This window comes from Oryctolagus cuniculus, chromosome 3 (genome assembly GCF_051225735.1).
Source record: "Oryctolagus cuniculus isolate XC-2025 breed Fujian yellow rabbit chromosome 3, ASM5122573v1, whole genome shotgun sequence".
NCBI classification, from domain to species: domain Eukaryota; kingdom Metazoa; phylum Chordata; class Mammalia; order Lagomorpha; family Leporidae; genus Oryctolagus; species Oryctolagus cuniculus.
In genome coordinates this window covers 150,064,156-150,089,352 of record NC_142869.1, presented here as the reverse complement: position 1 = coordinate 150,089,352, position 25,197 = coordinate 150,064,156, and the positions used below count along the sequence as shown (strand labels likewise).

Here is a 25,197-nt window from a genome sequence, read left to right as displayed (position 1 = left end):
CAACTAAAGAAGTGGACCAGAAATTTGGAACATAGAATAAATTTATAATTTGGAAAAACTGCCCCTGAATTGAGTTCCAGGCTTCTGATGTTGTCCTGCTTCCTGTCCTTTGGCCTAGTTCAGTTCTGGCTGCTGTGGGCATTTAGGAAGTGAACCAGCAGATAGATGATTCTCTCTCTCTCTCCACCCCGCCCCCTTCACTCTGCCTTTCAAATAAATAAATGAGAGAGACAGAGAGAGAGAGAGAGAGAGAGAGATCTTTCATCTTCTGGTTCACTCCCCAGGATGGCTACAACACCAGGGCTAGTCCAGGCAAAAGCCAGGAGCCAAGAGTTTCATCTGGATCAGAAGTGGAGCAGCCAGAGCTCGAACTGGCACTCCAATGGGATGCTGGTGCTCAGACTGCAGCTTAACCCGCTGTGCCACAGCACTGGTCCTGGCTCAGTCTTATCTTTAGATAATAATAGTTATCCTGGCTGACAAAAAATTTCTAATAGAGCACATTAGATCATCAATATGAAAGACTCTGTTAACTGTAACAAATATTGTAATAATACTGTTAATATTACTAATAAAAATATCCTTCAATTTGCAGGAGCTGTAGGTTGAGAAAATCAGCTCCTTAACAGAAGCATAGCTAGTCAATCCACATTTTAAAACAAATTATTACAGCTTAACTAATTCAAGGCTGTCAGTCTCCTACAGAGAAGCTAAATGTAGTCAAAAGGTAAAGACTTTCATTTATTCAACAATTAACACAAAAGTATGGGGAACCAACTCTGCATGGCCCTGGGCTAAGGACTGTGACAGCTACAAAGCCAAAATGAGACACCAACCCTGCTCTTAAGGAGCCTTCAGTCCAGTAATGGAGATGAGGGTCATAAACAGAACATGTACTACACATTTGAAATTAATGAGTCTTTTGGGAAAGATGGAGATGAATTCTGTGAGTCCAGATGAGGAAGGAATCACATAGCCTTGCCTGCTTAGCTACAGATGCGGTAGAAGGAACATACTAGTCATGTAGAGAAGAGCAAGCAACATATTTTGGCTACAGCAGAAGTTCATGAAAGGAAGTAGCTGGGACAAAAATCAAAATTTATGTTATTCCTGGAATCAATCATCCAAAATGATTCACTCTAAGTTGATTGTGGCCCTGAAATTTTGTTAACTTCTGAGAACACAAAGTAGAGACAGTGCCTGTTAGAAATCTAACTGTAGAGATCAATTATAAACTGTGGCAATGACTAAAAAGGAAAAGGATACTGTGTGAAAGAGGGAGAACTATTTTAGGTGGAGGGATATGGCAAGGGTAAACAAGACATAGAAGTACTTAAGGGGCTAAGGTACCAGTAATGTACACCAGAAATGGGTTGAATATCAGCAACAGGTATTTAAATATAACCTAAAATATTCCAGTGATCAATCAGCAAAGTCACTATAAAATAGTATCATAAAATTAGAAGGCAGGAATGGAACAAAATGGAAATCAATTACAGCAGAGAAAAGAGACATACTAATTGAGATTAAATAACACACATTATAGGAGAATTAGTCCTTCGAATACATAACATTCTTCCCCTATGATTCACAGCTCTTGAAACCCAAAGTGAGAAGACATGGTGTTACTGTGATTTCAGCTTAAGCATGGCAAATATGCCATAAGGTCATGGAATTTAGGGATATAATGAAACATGATTAGCAGGTTCCAGCTGGCCATGATAAGGACATGAGATACTGTGGAAGAAAAAAAAAAAACACAGTGAGATTAGAAATAATTATTATTAAGCTAAAGAACAGAGAGAAATGAGAACATGAATTTCTGATTTCAACATCTTAGACTAGAGACAATAGGAGACAATAAAGTCCAAAGTGTTTCCCTATTTATAAGGCAACTAAAGTGAGACTGGTAAGGTCTTCAGAGTTAAAGAAGTCAAAAATCAATAAAATTTCAAAGAAATTAAAAGAAGCTCTACATCAATCAAATACTGGAAAGTGGTGACTCAGAGGGTCAAATAAGATACTAGTTCAGGATCACATAGATCAAGCTAGAAAGTAGAGCAGAAGACACGAACAGTTACACCCCAGCACCCTCTGTGACTAAGGTTCTGCCATTTGATTTTCAGTGTCACCTGGAATTATTGTCCTACCACTATCTCTTCACAGCAACTGCCCAGGTACCAGATTAGCAACTAGCCTTATTATGAAGTAATAATATCATATAACCTGAAACTGTTCAACATTCATCTAAAAAATGTGGACTTTATAGCTATAATCAGTATTTCTAAAATCCTCTTAAAAACAGGTATGTATCAGTGTTTGTGTAGGTAGGGGTGTGTGTGTGTGTGTGTGTATACATCTTTGTATATTTTACTTAGGTACAATCTTTGAACTTCAATCAATTTAAAATGAGTTCTTTTATTGAGAAAATTAAAAGACAATTTATATAGATTTAAATTTAAAAAGCGGCATTTTGTTTTTCATCTTTAAAAACTGTAGGTCCAGACCAAAAACCTTTATTTGGCTGAAATACTGAAAACCTAAATGTATAAAAAATATGGGGTTAATTTTACATTTCCAATAGTGAATATCTATATACTGAGTTATTTGGTAAGACTTTTATAAATCTGCTGGATATGGGAAAAGTGCAATAATCAGAACCCAACTCACAGGAAATAGTAGGAAAATGATAATTACTAATAATCATACCATTAGTTGGGTCTGCAGTTGTTGCTGCTGCTGCTGCCTACATTATCACTCACCTTCGTGATTGTGACAGCACCTTTGAAATGTTGAAGGAATGTTGTGAAGATAACCTGCAAAGACAGGTCTCCACATAAATGATATGTTAACATCTTTTTCATAAAGACAAGGAATGATGGGCAATATCCAAAGATGAGATGCATGGTTTTATTATGATTTTATTATGATTACACTGGCAGGAATCAATTATTCATGACAATTTGAGACGGTGGGAACCTTTTTTTTCCTTAAAATTTCCAATCCAAGTTCTCACAAGTTCTCAAGAACCATGGAAAATGTATTTAATTAAATAATGCTCCAAAGCAGAACAAATTTCTCCACCCACTCTCTACTATGTTTCACTTAATGTAATTTTCACCCTCTAATACCAGCATCTGAGTGTTTTAAAACAGATTCCCCTTGCCTTTTGTGTATCTTGCTGCAGAACTCAGGGACATGGGAAGAATCCAGCTTGTGAAGGAGAAATGTGGAGCATGGATTTCCCACCAATTCCTGAAGGCCTAGCTGAAACAAACAGGGGGTAAGTTACAGCTGAGCTAAGATGAAGAGCTCACCAAAGGAGTGGAAGAAGGTTTCCATTAACCAGCACCCATCCCCTCTTTCTCACCCACTATCCTGAGCCAGGAATGAAGCTGGGCACAAGTCTTGCTCCTTTTTTTTTTTTTTTTTTTTTTTTTTTTTTTTTTTGACAGGCAGAGTGGACAGTGAGAGAGACGGAGAGAAAGGTCTTCCTTTTTCAGTTGGTTCACCTCCCAATGGCCACCAAGGCTGGCGCGCTGCGGCCGGCACACCACGCTGATCCAAAGCCAGGAGCCAGGTGCTTCTCCTGGTCTTCCATGCGGGTGCAGGGCCCAAGGACTTGGGCCATCCTCCACTGCACTCCCCGGCCACAGCAGAGAGCTGGACTGGAAGAGGAGTGACCGGGACAGAATCAGGCGCCCCGGGCGGGACTAGAATCCGGTGTGCCGGCGCCGCAAGCAGAGGATTAGTCTATTGAGCCGCAGCGCCCACCAAATCTTGCTCCCTTCTTTAGGCTGTGACTGGAACCATTGCCTCTGGCAGGAGTTCTAGACAGCTCTATGATCTTCACATTTGTAACCAACTTACCAACTGATTTGCCCCAGCCCAGTAAAAACTGCTTCATTTAGGAATTGTTGGGACTTACTGAGAAAAAACTATAAAGTAAGTACAGAGTATATTTTACACGGCCAAACCTGGATCTCCAGTCTGTCACGCCTCCAGCCTTGCCCCACTACAGCTGGCATGGACTTGTGCACCATAAACAGCTCTTTGCTGTAAAGGGTTCACACTTGCCTTAGTACTCTGCTGTTGCTGGGTTGAAATCCATATAATTTCTGAACAAAAATCCTTATACTCTCATTTTGGGCTACCATCCCTCTCCGAAATTATGTAGCCTGTCCTATCTTCCACAGAACCTGAAGGAGGTAGATCTTCTGGTCTACCTATACTCGCAGGTATCACCTCCAGGTGGCCAGGACTTTGTGCAGCTTTGGGAAGCTAGGGCCTGACCCCTGCATTTTTTTTTTTTTTTTTTTGCTATATGGGAGAATTTCCTTTGCAAAATATTAATTATTTTAATGTAATAAAAATGTCCTTTATGGAGAAAAATCAATGTTATAAAAGAGAGAACACAGGATACTAGTAGAAGTCTGCTTCACCTATATGTCCCAATTCAATTTTGTTTATCTAGTGGTAACTTACCTGGCAAAATGGCTATAAATCTTGAATTAACAACACATACACACAATTTAATAGGAATCTTTCCTTCATATATGTGTTCACGTATGTATACATAATCACACACAAATACTGACATAGATTTTTTTTCTTAATTCCAACTTTGTATGACTATTGGACTAGATACAAGAGACCTATTCGAGTTTTACAATAATGAAGACCAGCATCTAGAAATTAACTGTATTAATTTTCACTAGTTTGTGGGATCTCAGCCTGGAAAATGCCAAACAATTATTCCATTTACCCACAACAAGGGACTGATCTAAGAACAAGGCACCAAAGAATCAGAGATAACCAACTGGCCACTTCTAAACCATTGGTTCAGTGAGAAATCTAGGTGACTGAAATTCAAGAAATAAAGATAAAATCTCAGTTTCCCTCTTACATGGAGATTGGAACAAACATCTATCTCTGACTCCCACCTTCCAACTATGGAAAATTTTATGAACTATCCAAAGCCTCTTCCAAATGTAGCACTCTGGATTTGGGAGAAACTATTTCAGTCTCCCGTCCTCATGACCACACCTTGGACCCTGCCCTCACCTGAAATTCCACCTTAGAAATGTAACATTCCTGTTCCCAACCTCTTACTCCATCTCCTCTTTCCACATATTCCTCTCATTCACTACATCCATATTTGTTTTGTTTTATCTGTTAAACAACCAAAACCTAGGATATTTACCCTTTCTATTTTTTTTTTTCTTATTTGTTAAGACTTCTTTTGTCCTTACTTCCTTCCCTACCCATTTTATATCCACTGCCCATCACTTTAGACTCGCTTTGGACAATGTTCTAAAAACCTTGGCCTCATTTCCTTTCAACACAGCTATCATTTGTCCGAAGTAAAGACCTTGGGAGTGCATGCTTAGTCTAGAAATTACAGATGTCACTTCAGACATCCCACACCCCCATCCCATACTAGAATGCAAAGAGTTTTGGCACCATCTCCACTTCCAATTCCAGCTTCCTGAACCTTGGGATGCAGCAGGCTGATGGCTTGAGTAGCTGGGTCCCTGACCTTCACGTGAGAGACCCCAATTCAGTTCCTGGCTCCTAGTTTCAACCTGGTCCTACTCTGGCTGTGGCAGGTATCTGGAGAACAACCAGTGGATAGGTGATTTCTCTCTGTCTCTCTCCCTCCCATCCAGAGAGTTAACCAGTAGATAGATGATATCTGACACCCCACCGCCCCATGCCCTCTTAATAAATTAAATAAATAAATATTATTTAAAACCTTTTGGCCTCATTTCCAGCACCTGCCATTCTCCTACTCCACAAGTCTTACTTATTGCATCCCATAAAAAGTTAAATTCATCCATTAGAAGTCAGCCATTATCACAATCCTAGACACCTTCCTTTTTTACCTTCAGCCCTCTCCATTCTCATTTACTTTCTATTACAAAAGTAATTATCCTGAAATATAACTAAATTGAAAGAATAACCTGATTGGGTCACCACTTCCTGAAGTACCTTCCACCTTCCCTTAACCCCTTAACAGATTATTTTCATATCTCTCTTTCCATTCTTCATCTAACATTTACACCCAGAACACAAAAAATTTCTCCACTCTATTCAACCTGTCTATGGCTTCTCTGGCCTCTAGACCAGTGATGCACTGTGGGTGTGGAATATTCTGACCTCACTCCTCCCGTGTCCAGCTGGCTAACTCCTGTAGGTATCATAATATCATCACTTCCTCCAGAAAGTTCTCTTGGACCTGTCTGCTATGTGGGTATCTGAGCTTCTCCTGTGAACACATACAGCCTGAAGCACTTACAGCACACATTATCATTTTGGGGTAGCTTATCTCTCCCACAGATTGCAAACTTTGAATGCAGACAGCACACCTGTTTTGTACATCACTATATTTCCCCAGTTAGTAACATGTAAAAGCACTTAATCTTAATGAAATTTATTTTAATTCAGCTTTCAAACTTAAACAAGGAATGTTCAACAAGTACATAGAAATTTGTATTATTAAAAAACAATGCAATGATTTCAAAAAATTTTGGTGTCAAAATAAATTTGCCTTTTAATTCCATCTTCCATGAACTTTTTGAAATTCTCTGGTGTTTTGACTCCTAAACCATAAAATTCCATCTAACTACATTCTCTACAGAAAATAATTAGTGTATAAATTCACAGAATGTTCAGATCCAGGAAGTCTGAGGTCTGAGAACTAAAATTATCTAGGCCACAGCATTTGTGGTCTTGATCATGAAGTCTTATTTACTTCTTCAGTGGTTAGCATTTTCAGAATGATCCCTAAGATATTTCCCAGGCCTCAGCTCCTCCCTGAGGCTCAATGAACTCCCAAATGGGAAAGAAAGAAATTTGGTTCCATGCTGAGCCCTCATCCACCACTTACACTTCAGTGCCGTCTTATCTACTCCTAAAAGGTTGTAAGATTTAGTATTATCAGGAAGAAATTGAAACCTTTGGCCAAAAAGAAGTAGGATACAGATTAAATATCCTAAGTTATGGGATATGTGAAGGGTGAAGTACAAAGTAATAAAGTAGAATCATTTTAATAATAAGATGAACAATAATACCATATTGTACTTTTTCACAGTATAAAAGCACTTTAAAAATATTCTCATACAGTATTTACATAAATAAAACTCTGATCACTTAAACAGGCATTATGGAAAGGACCTAGAAAAAGACACATTTTCATTTGAGGGAAAGACAAAGACATATACATAGAAACATGAACTTCCACAAGTTGTAAAAGAGTCTCCTTTCTTTTATACATCCAGAAAATTAGTTTATACACAACTTGCAACTATACAACCCATTAAAATTAACAGGCAAATTTAAGTTTACAAATCCATACAGGCAGAGGTAAATATTAGAAGAAACTCACTGGGAGTAACAGTCTCTAAAGAATAAGGGGCTTCATTTTATACACATGTACACATATTACACAAATAAACAACATCTATGTATGCAATAGGATTACACACATCTGTTAGAAGGGCAGACAAATACATGACTCAGAAGAAGAAAGGAAAAAGGTAAGAGGCAAGGACAGAAGGAAAGGTAAATAATGAGAGAGAAAAAAGGAAAGTAGAAAACTAAAGTAGCCTCAAAATTGTCTCTTCCATCAACAGTAGGCTGGATAAAGACATTATGGGACATGTACTCTATAGAATACTATACAGCAGTAAAAAAAAATGAAATCCAGTCATTTGCAACAGAATGGAGGAATCTGGAACATATCATGCTCAGTGAAATAAGCCAGTCCCAGAGGGACAAATATCATATGTTCTCCCTGATTGGTGACAACTAACCGAGCACCAAAATGAAAACCTGTTGAAGTGAAATGGACACTATGAGACTTGATTGGCCCTTGTCCTGTTGATGTACAACTTAATACTCTATCCCTTTTAGTATTTTTTGTTCTACTTAATACTATTGGTTGAACTCTGTAATTAACACACAATTATTCTTAGGTGTTTAAATTTAACTGAAAAGTGATCCCTGTTAAACATAAGAGTGGGAATAAGAGAGGGAGGAGATGTACAGTTTGAGACATGCTCAAGCTGACTTGCCCCAACTGGTAGAGTTAGAAATGTGTCAGGGGATTCCAATTCAATCCCATCAAGATTGCATGTACCAATGCCATCTCACTAGTCAAAGTGATCAATTTCTGTTCACAATTGATCATAATGATAGGTCCAACAGTCAAATGGATCACATAAACAAGACTAGTGTCTGCTAATACTAACTGATAGAATAAAAAAGGGAGAGAATGATCCAACATGGGAAGCAGGATACACAGCAGACTCATAGAATGGCAGATGTCCTAAACAGCACTCTGGCCTCAGAATCAGCCCTTAAGGCATGCGGATCTGGCTGAAAAGCCCATGAGAGTATTTTAGGCATGGAAAGCCAAGACACTCTGGCAAAAAAAAAAAAAAAAAACCCTAAATGAAAGATCTCTGCGAGTGAGATCCCAGTAGAAAAACGGGCGATCAAAGAAGGAGGTACCTTTTTCTGAAGGGAGGAGAGAACTTCCACTTTGACTATGACCTTGTCTAAATAAGATCGGAGTTGGCGAACTCAAAAGGCTTCCATAGCCTTGGCAACTCATGACAAGAGCCTAGGGAGATTACTAACGCCATAAACAAGAGTGTCAATTTGTTAAGTCAACAATAGGAGTCACTGTGCACTTACTCCTCCTGTAGGATCCCTGTCCTTAATGTGTTGTTCAATGTGAATTAATGGTAAAACTACTACTCAAACAATACTTTATACTTTGTGTTTCTATGTGGGTGCAAACTGTTGAAATCTTTACTTAGTATATACTAAATCGATCTTCTGTATATAAAAATAATTGGGCCGGCGCCGCGGCTCACTAGGCTAATCCTCCGCCTAGCGGCGCCGGCACACCGGGTTCTAGTCCCGGTCGGGGCGCCGGATTCTGTCCCGGTTGCCCCTCTTCCAGGCCAGCCCTCTGCTGTGGCCTGGGAGTGCAGTGGAGGATGGCCCAGGTGCTTGGGCCCTGCACCCCATGGGAGACCAGGAAAAGCACCTGGCTCCTGGCTCCTGCCATCGGATCAGCGCGCTGCGCCGGCCGCAGCGCGCCGGCAGCGGCGGCCATTGGAGGGTGAACCAACGGCAAAGGAAGACCTTTCTCCTTTCTCTCTGTCTCTCTCTCTCACTGTCCACTCTGCCTGTCAAAAAAATAAAAAATAAAAAAAATAAAGATAATTGAAAATGTATCTTGATGTGAATGGGATGGGAGAGGGAGATGGGAGGGTTGTGGGTGGGAGGGAAGTTATGGGGGGAAGGCCATTGGAATCCATGAGCTGTACTTTGGAAATTTATATTTACTAAATAAAAGTTAAAAAATTGTCTCTTATAGTAAGTGAAAAAAATAAGGAATAGAGGACCAAAAAAGGCCTAAAATAAGGTGCTATTCACACACACATTTGCAGAAAATGGATGTTAATCTGACCACTGCCTTTAAGAAACTCACAGAAAATTCTTCAGAGTATCCTGTTCATGAAGATCATGAAAAGAGGTCAAATTTAGAATTGGTAGCTTTCATGTCATTAGTGTCATCTATATAAACTTGGAACTCAATGTGAATGAAGCAGGCTTGGGCTGGTAGTGTAAAGGAATAAACGGAAAAACAGAGTCATTCAGAATCTTCAGCACAGGACCTAAAAGTCTGAATTGAGGCAACACTGATAAAGCATCTCCTCCCTCCCCTCATTAGTTCAAGACACTTAAGTCATCAGACAGTCATTAAGCATAAACCATGCAGCATCTAGTCTGCTGCCTATTGCTGTGAACATATCTATCAAGGTTCTTGGAAGGATCTGGACTGTGTACACAGCATTCCTTTGCAGGCAATCCAATAGAACCATATCAGTAAGAAAAACAAAGCCTTAAATCTGATACTTGGGCACAAGAATAATAATAATGAAAAGCAATGAGTTCATTGAGTGCTTACTCAGCAAAGTGCTAATTAAGTACATGAATACATTTTGTTGTAGAATCCTCAAAATAATACAATGGGGAATAAGGTGTTAGCACTTTTATCTTAAAAGGAGAAATCCTAGCTCAGAGAGGTAAAGCAACTCACGCAACAATAGTGGTAATGATACAGCCATGGTCTGAACCCTGGCAGTCAGTTTCCATTGCTTCCTACCTCTGACCCTAAGATGCTCAAAACAAAAGACAGACAATAATTCTCTCCAGCTTCTTGGGCAGAATCCACATAAAATAGAATAATGCATCCTGAGGAAAAGTATGCCAAAGAACTTGATCTTCATTCTAGAACACATTCTAGTGGCTGCCAGTGACCAATAAGATAAACATAGCAGCCCATCAAAAATGACTCACAACTATCCACCCAACCTTGAAATCAAATCCTGAGTTTGATTTTGGAACAACTGATGAGCAATAACCAAAGGATCTGAACTACAGCCACATAGACAATCAGCCAGCATAAGGAAAAACAGAGATTTTTTTTTCTTAGAGTTAAATGGAAGACGAAAGGATATTGAGTAAAAGGGAGAGTAACTCCTCCCAATATGTGTTCCAACAAATATGAATAATATAAGTGTTATGGGAAGAAATCCTAGATTACCTAAGGAATATAACACAAAAGCTACATGCACCAGTCATAACTGAATGATACTTATCTGTGGGCTTATCTATGGCTTGCTTTATATAACGTGAATCCTAAAGAATCCAAATAATACTTGATGAAGTATGCATTCAAAGAAAAGAGCCACAGAAGAAATTTAAATCCAAGCCTCCCAAAGCCCTTCCCTTTCCATCAAAGTAAGAAATGTTCTAACTACATAAATAGTATACCTGAGTATCTGTTTTTCTTTCAGTGTTTTATATAAAGGCATCATTCCCTAAAGTGATGAAATAGTATTCATTAAAGAGTGATCAGCAGTAAATTGTCAAAGCCTAGGAAAAGCAATAATAGGGTCCCTAATAACAAAGCCTGTTGATATTGAGAGTAAATTCAGAGGATGACAAGAGGAAGTTTTCAAGGAGGAGCATAAGTAAAATGCACAAGGCAAAGCGGTAAGAGTGGGTAAGTATGAATTAGAAAACGGTTTGCATTCCACTGCCAATTAAGTGCTTACTATTATGAGAGCTAAAAACTCTTCAAAATGAATAAATGGGTTAAATAGAATGGGGATTACCACTTAAGTAGAGCATTCTAACTTTGCTTCAGATCATGGGAATTCTGTAAAATCACAAAGGAGAGAATTAGCTGAACAAAATAGTTTAATTTAATGGGAAATTTATTTCAGAAGAGAAGCTAAGGAAAATTTCTGGAGTTAAGTAATGACATTTAGAATTAGGAGACGTTTATGTGAAAGTAAGGTCCAAGGATAAAGTTAAGTAATAAGAATTTTCAGAAAGACCTAGAAAAATCTGAAGTAGAGAGAGACCTGAGGCACTTTATAAAGAGGAACAAAGAAAAACCTAAGCTCTTTACAGGAAATAATTAGAATAGTAGAATTTGACCTAAATCAAAGGAAAACATTACACATACCTGAATGTAAGCACAAGAACACACACACACACACACATCCTTCCTACCTTAGAAAGTCCCCCAAAGACTGAGATCAAAATGTTACTTCTGTTTCTTTTCTAGTCTAATTAAAACATGAAATGTTGCCTATTACTGTTATCAGTTTATGCATATTACGGGTTACATAGAAAAATTAATATTAATTGAGGGTGGCACTTCACCGCAACATTTATTTTATTAAGTCGAGGGAATAGTAATTATTAAAACAAGACATAGCTCCAAATTATATACTGTACCATATATGCTAATCTGAGGGGAAAAGCCAAAGTCTTAGTTGGTGCTCTCATTAAAAAATGTTTTTGTAAACCCCAAACTTTAAGCCCTGTTCCAGAAATTAAATTATATGCCAAAAGGTTTTCTCAGAATACGAAAGCCTTTAAAACTGTAAAAAGGAATTTAAAAATCACAAAATAAAAAAGAAATTTTCCAATTACAAAATTTCCTCTCAAAACCTCCACCGTGTCTCTAATTCTTTTACTAATTTGATTTAGATTTTTTTAAATACACTTAAGTGGGCAGAATCATCTTTTTAAATTTAAATTTCATAAAAAAGAGAATTATAATGCATATTCCCTGACCAGATTTGTGTGTGGCCTATTTATTCAAAATGTTTGTATTTCTTCTCTCTTATTTATTATTTCCAGAAAAGATTCTCAATACTAAGCAACTTAAGGGCAAACAATTTGAAATCCAAGCCCTGAAAGACCCCTGCACTCCAGGTCTGCCCTGTGCAATGTTTTCTCGAAGGACCAGGAAGGACAGTAAAAAACACAAACTTCTGCATGGAGTGTGAACCAAGCAACAGCAACAAGCAGGTGGTCCACTGATGTCAGGGTTAAAGTTCATGGAATAACTGGAAATTATTCTCAGCTTGGACATGGTTTACGAAGCCTGAGAATACACCCTTTAATTAGAATGCAATTTCCAAAGCAGCCACTCCCTTGACTTTCCAGAGCTTGGTTATTCTCAGCAAAGAAAAGTAAAAACAGCCTCATCACACAGACAGCTAACGGTCCCCTTTAAATTAGGTCAGAATGTCCCACGAACAGGGCAGCAGCAAGGACAAAAGAGAGACATGAGCTGCCAGCCTTGACCAACCACTCTCAGGAACAGATAAAGAGCAAGAAGTCACATTCGACACAATCAATCTCCTTCATGCCTTGCTGGTGCAGCTGAGCTGACCCATGACAGCTTGGAAAAAGAGTGGGCTGTGCATTTGAAAATGCTCCCACATCACAGCTGGCCTCACTTTACAGATGATCCCTCCACTCAGCTAACCTTGCTCGATAGTGGGACTAGGAGCATCAGTATCGTGACAGCCCTTCTCTTCCACGGCGCTCAGGGGGCCGCACAGGACTCCCTGAATAGAAGCCAGCATGGTCCTGGCTCACCACACATGAGGTCTGTGCCAAAGTCTCCCTTTCCAAGCCCTATTGTTCTTATAAAAGATTTACTGGGCCCCAAAACGGTGCTAGATGCTGAAGCAAGAGGAAAACACACATCTCCATACCCTCGGGTTTTGGAGATGGCCAACCGCTCCACGGAAAATGCCAAAGAAGGAAAGACTGGCAGCTGTGTGCAGTTTCATCTCTGGGAGTGGGAACAGCAGAAGCCACCACAAGCCCAAATTTTCAAATGCTATCCAGAGGGGAGACAAGTTTAAAGATGATATAAATGCTCTACTTCTGCAAATCCAGATCTCGCAGTTTTTTTTCCTGTAGATCTAACAAATAACCTTTGTTTAAATAAGAAGTTTTTGGAATCAGTAATCAGAATGCAGAGTCAGATGTCACCCACAAGTATGTGGAAACACTTGCCAGCTTAATGTTTACAGCGGCACTGGCATTACTGTCTTTGGCCATTATCTTTCGCATATGTATTCAGTTTTACCAGCAGCCCTATCTGAGGGAGCTATAAATCTCCCTATCTTTGCATTCTTTCAGTTCAGATTAGTAGAAAACTAAGCAGTTGTTCCCAAATGCTGCAGTGTCCCCTGGCACAAGTTGCATCATTATCTCTATAAAGAAACTAGTTCCTTCAATTTACAATATTTCTGATCAGCGTCCACTTATCCAACGCAAACAACAGATATAGTAACTCTATTTGAATCCATTCTCTTTAAGGGGATGAAATCTGTGACCAAAAGGAGCTTCACCGAGCAAAACAAACATATTTCACACATTAGCATGACTCTCCATATCCTTGTGCAACAGTTGTCTGTATTCTGGGTTTTCTTCTAAGTGATCTTATTCACATTTTCCTAGTGTGGGCCTTGGGAAAGGAAATTAGGGAAATAATTCAATTAAATGAAACAAACACACACACACATTTAAAATTCTGTTACCATGAAAAACACAATTAGAGAATAATCATACTGCCCAACAGGTGGAGTTAAGATTCTCTCCCAGAGGAGCTTTCTGGCACTCCAGGGGCTGGGAAATCAGATAAAACATGCCAGTATCTCAGAAAACCATAAGCTTCACAACAGTACAGTCAGTCTTTAAATAAAAGGCAAGCAATATATTTTTTGGAATAAATGCTGGAATAATGTGTTTTTTAACTCTTTTTAAAGAGCTTTATAAATCTTGCTCCTCACTAATTTCTGAGTCTCACTGCCTTCCTTCCTACTCCTTTCACCAAGACATATGTGTATTTTTAAAAAATGATGCTAAACACACTCAATTTTAGGGCTGGTTTTGAAAAACTGAAAATTTCCTTAATTTTTTATTGTTATTTGTTTTCTCTGCTAAGTTGGCTTCTTCCTTTTCTTTTCCTGCTTTGCTCTGTTTGGTTTCAGTTAGACCCAGGTATTGGGAATTCTAGAGTACAAAGGAATTTCCAAGGTTCAAAGTAAGTATAATATGTTCACTCATGCTGAGTGAATTAAGCCAGTCCCAAAGAAACAAATATCATATGTTCTCCCTGATCTGCGACAACTAACTGAGCACCAAAGGGGAAACTTGTTGAAATGAAATGGACACTATGAGAAACAGTGACTTGATCAGCTCTTGTCCTGACGGTTGATGTACAATGTAATACTTTATCTATTTTAGTATTTTTTTTGTTCTAATACCATTGGTTGAACTCTGTAATTAACACACAATTATTCTTAGGTGTTTAAATTTTAACTTAAAAGAGATCCCTGTTAGGAATTTGGAAAACATTATACTGAGTGAATAAGCCAATCCCAAAGGGACAAATACCACTTGTTCTCCTTGATAGGTGACAACTAACTGAGCACCAAAAAGGAAACCTGTTAAAGTGAAATGAACACTATGAGAAACAGTGACTTGATCAGCCTTCACCCTGAATGTTGATGAGCAGCTTAATATGTTATCCCTCTTAGTATTTTTTTGTTTGTTCTACTTGATACTTTTGGTGGAATACTGTAATCAATACACAATTCCTCTTAAGTGCTGAAACTTAACTGAAAAGTGATTGCTGTTAAATGTAAGAGTGGGAATAAGAGAGGGAAGAGATGTGCAATTCGGGACACGCTCAAGCTGACTTACCTCAAACGGTAGAGTTAGAAAGATACCAGGGGATTCCAATTCAATCCCATCAAGGTGGCATGTACCAATGCCATCTCACTAGTCCCAGTGATCAATTTCTGTTCACAATTGATCATAATGATAGGACTAAGAACCAAAGGGATCACATAAACAAGAATAGTGTCTGCAAATACTAGCTGATAGAATCAAAAAGGGAGAGAATGATCCAACATGGGAAGTGAGATACACAGCAGACCCATAGAATGGCAGATGTCCTAAACAGCACTCTGGCCTCAGAATCAGCCCTTAAGGCATTTGGATCCGGCTGAAAAGCCCATGAGAGTATTTCAGGCATGGAAAGCCAAGACACTCTGGGGGGGAAAAAAAAAAAAAAACTAAATGAAAGATCTCTGCGAGTGAGATCCCAGTGGAAAGAATGGGTCATCAAAGAAGGTGGTACCTTTCTCTGAAGGGAGGAGAGAACTTCCACTTTGACCATGGCCTTGTCTAAATATGATCAGAGTCAGTGAACTCAGGGGGCTTCCATAGCCTTGGCAGCTCATGACAAGAGCCTAGGGTGATTACTGATGTCATAAACAAGAGTGTCAATTTGTTAAGTCAACAACAGGAGTCACTGTGCACTTACTCCTCATGTAGGATCTTTGTCCTTAGTGTGCTGTACATTGAGATTTAATGCTATAACTAGTACTCAAACAGTATTTTTCACTTTATGTTTCTGTGTGGGAGCAAACTGTTGAAATCTTTACTTAATGTATGCTAAACTGATCTTCTGTATATAAAGAGAATCGAAAATGAATCTTGATGTGAATGGAAGGGGAGAGGGAGCGGGAGATGGGAGGGTTGCGGGTGGGAGGGACGTTATGGTGGGGAAGCCAATGTAATCCATAAGCTGTACTTTGGAAATTTATATTCATTAAATAAAAGTTTAAAAAAATGTGTAACAAGACTTAATTGATGAATTAAAAAATAATGATGAAAATAACACATGATACCCAGAAATGAATTCTTCTCCTCTGTCACTCTGGAAAAGTGAAAATGAAAGATGGGGATTTGGTTACCATGAATGAGAATTTCAAGAGATCTCTTCTCACGCTCTTCGAGGCGTGGTATTGTATTGATCTTTAGATCCACATTTTTACTGTATAGAATAAATTATTACATGTAAAATTCATCTTGAAACCCTTAGGGGTGACCAGAGCACAAACTCTAATGTCAAGAGTAGGACCTCACAGAGAATCAGCATTCTCAATGATAACCCAAAGACACTAGGATTTAAAGACATCCCCAGAGTAAAACAAAAATATGCCAAAACTTTTGCACATGTTCTAGAGAGAAATTTTAGGCAGCATCAAAACAAATAGTGACAAAATGTTAATTGTATAAAAACACTTTGGAATCATTTGACCAGACAAAACAAGGATCACAATAGCTTTATCAAGATACTACCTGGGGTAGGAAAGGGTCTAGCCTAGTCAAGACGCCTGCAACCCATTTCAGAATACCTGGGTTCAAACCATGGCTCCAGCTCCTGATCCCAGCTTCCCGCTAATGCAACCCCTGGAAGTCATCAAAGATGGCTCAAATAATAGGGTTCCTGACATCTATGTGGGAGCCCTCAACTAAATTTCCAGTTCCAGGCTTCAGCCAAGTCCAGCCCTAACCATTGCAGGGATTTGGGTAATGAATCAGTGAATGGGAGCTTTCTGCCTCTCTTTCTATTTGTCACTCTCTCTCTCTTTCTCTCAAATAAATGATTTTTAGAAAAAAAAAAGCTACTGCTCGCTCTTCAGTTCTTTCCATATTTCTCTTTCTAGTTTTACATTCACATAAACTAAGAGTTGCCTGATTTCCACTCTAACACAGCTTGAGAAGGAACAGTTTTGACTATATCCAGTTCAAAATTTACAGATCAATACTTCTTTCCTAAAGAAAGGATAAAAGCTATCAGACAGCACCCTTTACACCCTACTTATAGCTCTGTAATTTACAATATTATTGAAAACATGGTCAGATAAATTCTTTTGATATTAGATTTGCAGCAGAATTATGCAGAACAATTAACAGAGCATAGTAACACAGTCATATCCCCACATCACTCAAATTTTCTCTAAAATTACTTACTTCTGATGAGTTCACCACCTGAAGGAGTTCTCCAAATGGACTGGTCTTGCATCTCTCCATGTGTGAAACGGCTGTTAGTAGCTTCATTTATATCTTTCTCAGTATTGTCTTTATCACATTTTTCTAAACAAAAAAATACATATATAAGATTATCATCACTGAATGTTACATATTTTCTTTTTGTTTATATAGTTTTCCTAATTGCTTCTAAGTTTGTTGTAATTTAAATAAATTGGAGAGGTATGCATCTATTGACTGTTACAGAGTAATTGGCTCCACAGCAGATGTTTATTGCGTCCCTTTTATCTCTCTAAAATTGAAGAGATAGAAACGCTAATAGTAAAAACAATCTGTTAAGATTACAGTAAACAAGCAATTTTACACAGAAAGTGATCTGACATGACAGCCATGGAAAGGGACATCAAAGATGAACATAGTGCATGGAGCAGATGAGTGTGGCCAGGAAAGCACCAGAGAAGAGATTCCAATGAGTGGTGGAGATGCAAGTTAGACTATAGCTGAATGAGAAATGACTGAGTACTAAGGAGGTACAGAAAGCAAATGCAGACTTCTCTCTGTGGAAACTTGGGAAAAAGTCAAAGATTGTGTAATGCATCCTCACAGAAGAAGTACATTTAGGATGAGAGATTTATATGTAGGTTTATGGGTTCCCAAGGGAAAGCCAATATGTAAGGAAATGTAATGTCTTCTTGGGAACATAAGTCAAACAAAAAGCAAACTGTAACAGAAGGCAAAATGCATGCTCTGAGGGGTTCAGAGCACCAAAGAGTTGGTTCAAAGGGTGGGAAAAAAAAACTCATCGGGATTCAGAGATCAAGAAAGGTACCAAAGAAAAAGGTGCATGTCAGATGGTCTTTAAAAGATTAGAAGGATTTCAAAAAGTGCAGATGGGAGAAAGGTGGAAGAACAGCATGGGTAAACTCCAAAAGCAGACACTTGGGCAAAGGTTCCAGCTCCGCACTGTGAAGTACTTGCAGGGGGTACGTTAGGAGGTAAGACTGTAAATGTGTGATTAGATATAGGATAGGTGTTGGAATGCCAAGATGAAAAATTTGGCTTAATTCAAAATCAAGATAAACAATTAAAAAGTAGTCACTGAAGCTTTATCAAATGCCTAATCAGAACTGTGCATGAGAAAGATTAACAGACTCATGTACAACAGTGGCTCTCAATCCTGGATATTTTCAACCCAAAGCAATTCCACAGTCCCACAACCAAAAACCCAATTTCAATGAGGGAGATTCTATTTCACTTGGGGGCTGCATTCAAATGATTCCATTGCACTTACATTCTTGCAAATCACTAGAGTATGGACATCTAAGAGGGAGAGTAGAGTAAGGGAAACTACAGAGGAGACTGCACAGTCCACACAGTATTTGATAAGATTTTTAGTTAACTAGATAATTAGCTAGATAAAAAAAGTAAGAAACTAGACATCAGTACAGATAATCAAGGAAAATGGGATGAAGACTAACTTCTCAGTCTGGATTTGACTAGGAAAACCTGGGGGATTCAGAGAATAATCTTTCAAAAATATATATTTGAACACACTAGATGTTTATGTATTGTGCTAGGTGATGGGGGTACAATCATTATGAGATGCAACCCAGGCCATCCTCATGAATTTCAAAGTTGTACAATCTAGTGGATGAGTTCAATATAAGACATTTGAATTTACAAGTCGGGAAAAAAGGGTTAATCTAGAAACACTCTTCTTCCTAATCTTGATTGCTAAGGTCATTCAAATTATTGGGCTCACTGAAAGAGTGAATGTATGAGAAGAGGTGAAAGGTCTGTACAATTAGGAAGGAGTTACAGAAGTAACAAGAGCTGGATGATGTCAAACCATGGAAGCAAAGAAAGGAAAGAGATTCAAACAGAAGTTGTTAGTCAACTGTGTTAATATTTCCAGTGGAAGGGAAAAATTTTGCACATGCAGAAATTTCTACTGTAACAAGGGAATTTCACAATAATTGAAAAGTTCTGCCATGAGATACATTTCAACACATTAAAATGGATGGACACCCACTTACAACTAAGTCCAGAGGCTAAGATGCTAAAAGAAAATAAATTCTTCAATGTTAAGTAGTTTTAGAAAGCAAAACCATTTCAAATAGCAGTAAAACATAAATTAAAAGCATGCTAAACCAGTATGTTCTAGGTTTATCTAACATTTACTCAGCATTAACATAGAGAAAGTGTAATCTTCATGAGATGTGTTAGTTTTCATTAAAATCTTTACTTTTTTAAACAACTCCAGAAATCTTGCATGTCTACAGTCAACTCAAGGCCTTTCTTAGATTATCAAAAAAAGATATTTTTATATAAACTCAACAGTGCCCTAGCTCATCGGCAGAGTCCCACATGCTTGCTGCTACTGTAATGTAGCTGACTGCCGCCAGGTGTCATGCTAGTAGGCTTGATTCAATTAGTAACTTTAATTGAAGCTGAATGAAATTAATTATATAATTTTGAGCTGTTCAAGTTTAATTCCATTAAAATTAATTCATGAAACCAAGGCATTATGAAGCACTGCTGACTAAAAGAAAGTAGGTATGAATAAAGCCTCTAGACACACTTGACTCATATTTGAATCATGTCCAATATTCAAGTGCTAAACGCAGACCCTCTCAACTCTCCACTGAATAAATGGAAATGCCATGTAGTCCATATACACGTGGATTTATAACCCTGCAACACACTACTGAAAGGAAAATAAAGTTCTCCAATTTTTCACTACAGGATGCTTTACCATACTTGGAAAAAAAAATATGTCATTATCTGTGAAATTCTAAAATCAGATGATCCTCAATGTCATCTCTCAGGTTAAAATGGGAGAAAAAAAATTTCATTCTCTGCATCATTATATTCAAGAAATAACAAGTAGTATGCAATTACTATTACATCACAATCATCAGTCTATCCAACTTGGCTTCTTTTGAAAACTGAATGTCTTGGCTCAATAGTGTCTGGCTTTTGCTAGGATCCACTGCACCCAGCCCAAAGCAAGGCTCAGAACAGGTTCCAAGAAAAAAATTTAAGTTGACTTTTGCCAATTTTCCACTTGCATAGACTAAATTTTTTGACCATTTGACTGTCCTTGGCTTTCTAATGTATGCATATTTTATTAATATGCTCTTGATAGTTAACCCAGTTTAATGGAATATCCATAAGGCAGCCTCACTGAAGAAATACACCAAAGATAGTGGGATTTAACTCATATACAACCAGTATGTAAAAAAAATGAACCTTACTACAACTTTGAATTCATTGGGTCATTCACTACTCAATAAGATGGCAAAATGACAGTTTTAAACAATGTATTTCTGTAATCAATGTTGGCTTCCTGTGTCACTTCTGAATTGAAAAGCAGAGGGCTCATTCCTGATCTAATGAATTCCATTCTGGATTTACAAAGGTTTGTAGCTGTAATTCAACTACTGTGTAGGCCTGACAGGTGTTGTCCACAGACAATCAGGTGATTTTAGTGATGTATGAATTTCAGTTGGTATCTTTCTACAAGATTTCTATACACACATTCAATGGGTGTGTTTCCCAAAGTAGCAATTTTCTCCTAAAATGAAGCTTTTGTCATCCCAACAAGGCCATTCGTCTAAATCCATGGTTCCCTACTTTGCCTAGGGGTTACAACCAACTATAGAGCTCTGTAAAACAAAGGTGCACAGGTCTCAATGTCCTACTTTGAATTCAAATGGTTAAATTGATGGCTTCATGATATATGGCCAAGTTGGATGGGCACCATTCTAGGCACATATTCTTCTGTACTAAAAAAACATTTAGAAAAATGTATAAAATATTGAGATACAGACTTTACTACTCATCACCTTGTCGCAGTATTTCAAGTAATCAGAAGCTGGTCATCTACTTATTATAGATGTTATGTAGTACTGTCTCCATTTTCAGGCAGGTATGAGAATACCTTAATTATACATAGTTCAATAATAGATGAGAGAAAACTTATATGCTTTATATATAAAAATAGACATTTAGACACTTTAAAAATGGTATTGACCAAGGGCTAGTCATAGACCACTGACACCTGCTTCTAAAGGCCTCATTCCCAAGGGTTCTAGGTGCCTCTTTTGTACACAGATGTGAAGAAGAATTTTTGCTTAAGGAAGAAAGGTAGGTCCATGGTAACAAATCTAACCAGAGAGACAAATCACACATACACACATGAGAAAATCAAGCAACGACAAAGCAGAAAGTAAGGAAAGCTGCCTGGTTCACACTTCTGGCTCTAAGTTTGAGCAGCTGTGTGACCTGGGTGGACCTCATTTCCCTGATCCTCTTCATCAGGAAATGAGGGTGATGTGCTGGATGACTGCAGAGGACCTTCCGGCTCTGAAGTCCTGTAAAGCTGCCTTTGCATGGGAGCTAAACAATAGCACACAAGTCTCCTATACAAGGGTGTTCAGAATTCAGAAAAGAAAATCATAGAAAAGTCTTCAATTTGAGTTAATTCTCAAAGAAAGTGATGAGCATGAATGACACAAAAGAATCAAAGGAAAAATAATGATCAACTTAAATGCAATTATGTCCTACTCAGAAATGATTTACTAATGACTTACTGGATCAATATACTTATTTTTTTTTTTTGCTTTTTTTCTGAAGAAGCTTATGAATGGTGAGAAGCAATGGTGTTCAATCTTGATTATTACTGCCAAATCAGAATGGAAAAGATTCAGGCAAACAGAACTTCGATTCAACTTTAAAACTCTATAATATTTTATATAGTTAGTATTATCCAAATTTGAAAATTTGATAGTTCTACTTAGACAACTCAGGCACAAAGCAAAGGAATGGTAAATAAGAGAAGATAAAAATTTATGAGCACTGGAATTAAATCAACTGAATAATAATTTATGTAAAATATTATATATGCCATACAACAGCCACACAGTTGATATGTGGTTGTTTTAAAAGAAAAAAATATGAAAATTCTTCCTTTGGTTGAATGAATAAGTCAATGAATTCTTGCAATTACAGTATTTACAGCTTTTAAAGGACATTAATATGTATTTATTATATCTTCAGAACCATCAACAATATAATAGGGAAGAAAACAGAGCGAGTGTTAGAGAGATTCAGCTGGAAACAGGTTCTTGTGGCTCAGCTACTTTCATGCCCCACCCAGAGTAAAGAGCTCCTCTGCAATGCTCAGCTCTTCTCCACAATGTCAAGGAATGTGACACCTTACAAGGGAAGACAAGTCAATTATGGGTCAGTTTAGTGCATCATCACATATTATTTATCCTGAATATAAATCCCATACCTTGTCAGCTATAACTATTCCTAGCTCTGTCCTTTGTAAGTAAAAACACTAAGCTACTTTTCTGTAAGTTCAAACTATTGAACAGGATATTTGTTCCCTCAGTTTATAATCAAGCAAAAACCTTAACTCAATAGCTGAACACTATTAACAAATAATAGTACAAAAGAACATAGGATATTGCTTCAGGATGAAATGAGCTTATCAAAGTTACTGTAGTTATGTGCTTGAACACTATGACATATAAAGTGCTGCACATGCCAGTCTTCCAAGAAATACAGACAATATTGCCATTCTGTGGTCAAGACACTTGAATCCCTCCTGATGAGGACCTTAGGTTCTCTGGGACAGAAATACTATCCCTAAATTGTACACTGCCCTAAACAAGTGGTTAGGAACACATGATCTGAAATCAGGGCGTCCGGGTTCAGTATTAATGATGTGGACCCTGGGTAAACAATTTTTTTTTTGGATCCTTCGTCTAAAATGGAGATGGCAACAGTACTACCTCATAAGGAGGATGCCGACATAGATGAAATCATGCCTGGAACACATAGTGTCCGGTGTACAACAGCAGCTCATTCATGCCATTATTATTATTACAGTGTTATTGGAATAAACAGCTTTAAAAAACCTGTCATAAACATATCATAGGAAGGCTGCTCAAGGCAGTATCTACTCAGCAATCCCGCTATGAAAAACCATGCAAGAAATCCGTTTCCAGACTGACTACAAGGAAAAGGACTGCTCTTCCAAGAAGTCTTGTGTTATCCTTTTTTTCTTATGGATAGTCACTTTCATAGGAAATAAAAGTCTTCTTTTTAATTCAAATTTACAAACAAAGTCAAATAATTGAGCCTGACCCTACAGTCTAAATCTGTACATTCTGGTTTTCCTCCAGGTTTGGCTTTTCTAGGCTACCTATATTACCCACTAATCTCTTTTAATCATTTTATTTTTAATGCACACTCATAAGCCACCTCAAATATTCTACTGAACTAGGCATATATGTGTAAATTCACAGCTATCAAATGCACTTTCCACTTGTTATTCGTACTTTATTTGCTTACTTCATGAAAGAGTATATAAATGATGGTGCTTCAAAATCTTCACAAAACCTGTAAAACGTAATCGATGTTGCAAAGATTCTTCTAAGTAGCTCTCTTAGTGCTTAGGCTTTAGGACTTTGGTATGGAAGAATTCTGCTGCTTCAGTTAAATATTTTATAATAATCTATGACAGATCATGTTTAATCTGCATTGTATGGATATTGTCACTGCTCTCTGATCTACATTCATACTTCCTTTATTAATAAGCAATATCTTTTTAAGCAATTTCATTTTTACTTTTCTATTCAAAAGTTAGCATAATTACATTTAATATTTGTGTATTCTGGAATATGAAATCTCAAATAATCTGAAACAAAAATCTCTGGGAAAAGTGAAAAATCTGGGTCTGTACTTTCCCAGAGGCTTGGAACAAAATGAAAATTCTATAAATGCTTCCCAAATGTAACCTTTAAAAAATCAAAGATAAGGCAGTTTCAGGAAGACTTGAGGCTCTGGAATTTTACTTCTTCACTGATCCAAAACAGAAAAACAACCCTCAAACCTAATGACCTTTAAGGAACATTGCAAAACGAACCTATTTGGCCTAATGTCCTAAAATTGATTAAAATCTCTTTTCTTGAAAATATGTTAAGGTAAACACAAGAAAATAACTCTGTAATAACAGACACATCATATATATATACACACACATATATATTTCTTTTTTGGCCAGGAAGAGTGGACAGTGAGAGAGAGAGACAGAGAGAAAGGTCTTCCTTTTCCGTTGGTTCACCCTCCAATGGCCCCTGCGGCCGGCGCACCGCGCTGATCTGAAGCCAGGAGCCAGATGCTTCCTCCTGGTCTCCCATGGGGTGCAGAGCCCAAGCACTTGGGCCATCCTCCACTGCCTTCCCAGGCCACAACAGAGAGCTGGCCTGCAAGAGGGGCAACCATGCAGAATCTGGCGCCCCGAACAGGACTAGAACCCGGTGTGCCGGCGCTGCAAGGTGGAGGATTAGCCTAGTGACCCGCGGCGCCTGCCACATAATATATATTTAAAGAATGAATTAAACACTTAATCCATGATTACTAATATTTTGGAAAAAAAGATGACAGGGATGGTCTAAAATGCATTCCTTCAAAGGGCTTTTTATGCATATAGAAGCTTATGGTATGCTCAGGAGCATAAGAACGAAAAAACATACACTGACTCAATCAGTTTACAGATTTGGGGTGGGTGAGTAACAGTGAGATAAAACAAAGAAAAAAACTGCAAAATTACACAAATATGCAACAAAATGGGAATATGCAAAAGGAAGGAGTGGTAGATGGCCCAAAGGTTTGGTCTCCTGCCAGCCACATGGGACATCTGGATGAAGTTCCTGGTTCTTGGCTTCGGCCTGGCCCACTTCGGGCCTTTGTGGTCATCTGGGGAGCGAATTAACAGATAGAAGTTGCTCTCTCTCTATCTCTCCCCCCCCTTTATCTCTCCCTCTCTCTCTGTTACTCTTTCAAAATAAACAAATAAATCTTTTTAAAAACTTTTTTTGAATACATATCAACTTGGTCATGGTATAGTGGGTAAAGCCACTGCTTGTGATTCCAGCA

General features: G+C 38.0%; 1 protein-coding gene across 3 annotated transcripts in view; it reads right to left on the bottom strand.

Moving 5' to 3' along the window:
- The window catches only part of MDFIC (MyoD family inhibitor domain containing), a 100,819-nt gene that overhangs the window by 61,692 nt on the left and 13,930 nt on the right, over positions 1-25,197 (bottom strand). For all 3 annotated transcript variants that reach the window (XM_008258188.5, XM_089327992.1, NM_001171407.1), the window contains 1 exon segment: positions 17,227-17,349. In XM_008258188.5, the coding sequence (XP_008256410.3) occupies positions 17,227-17,349 (123 nt within the window).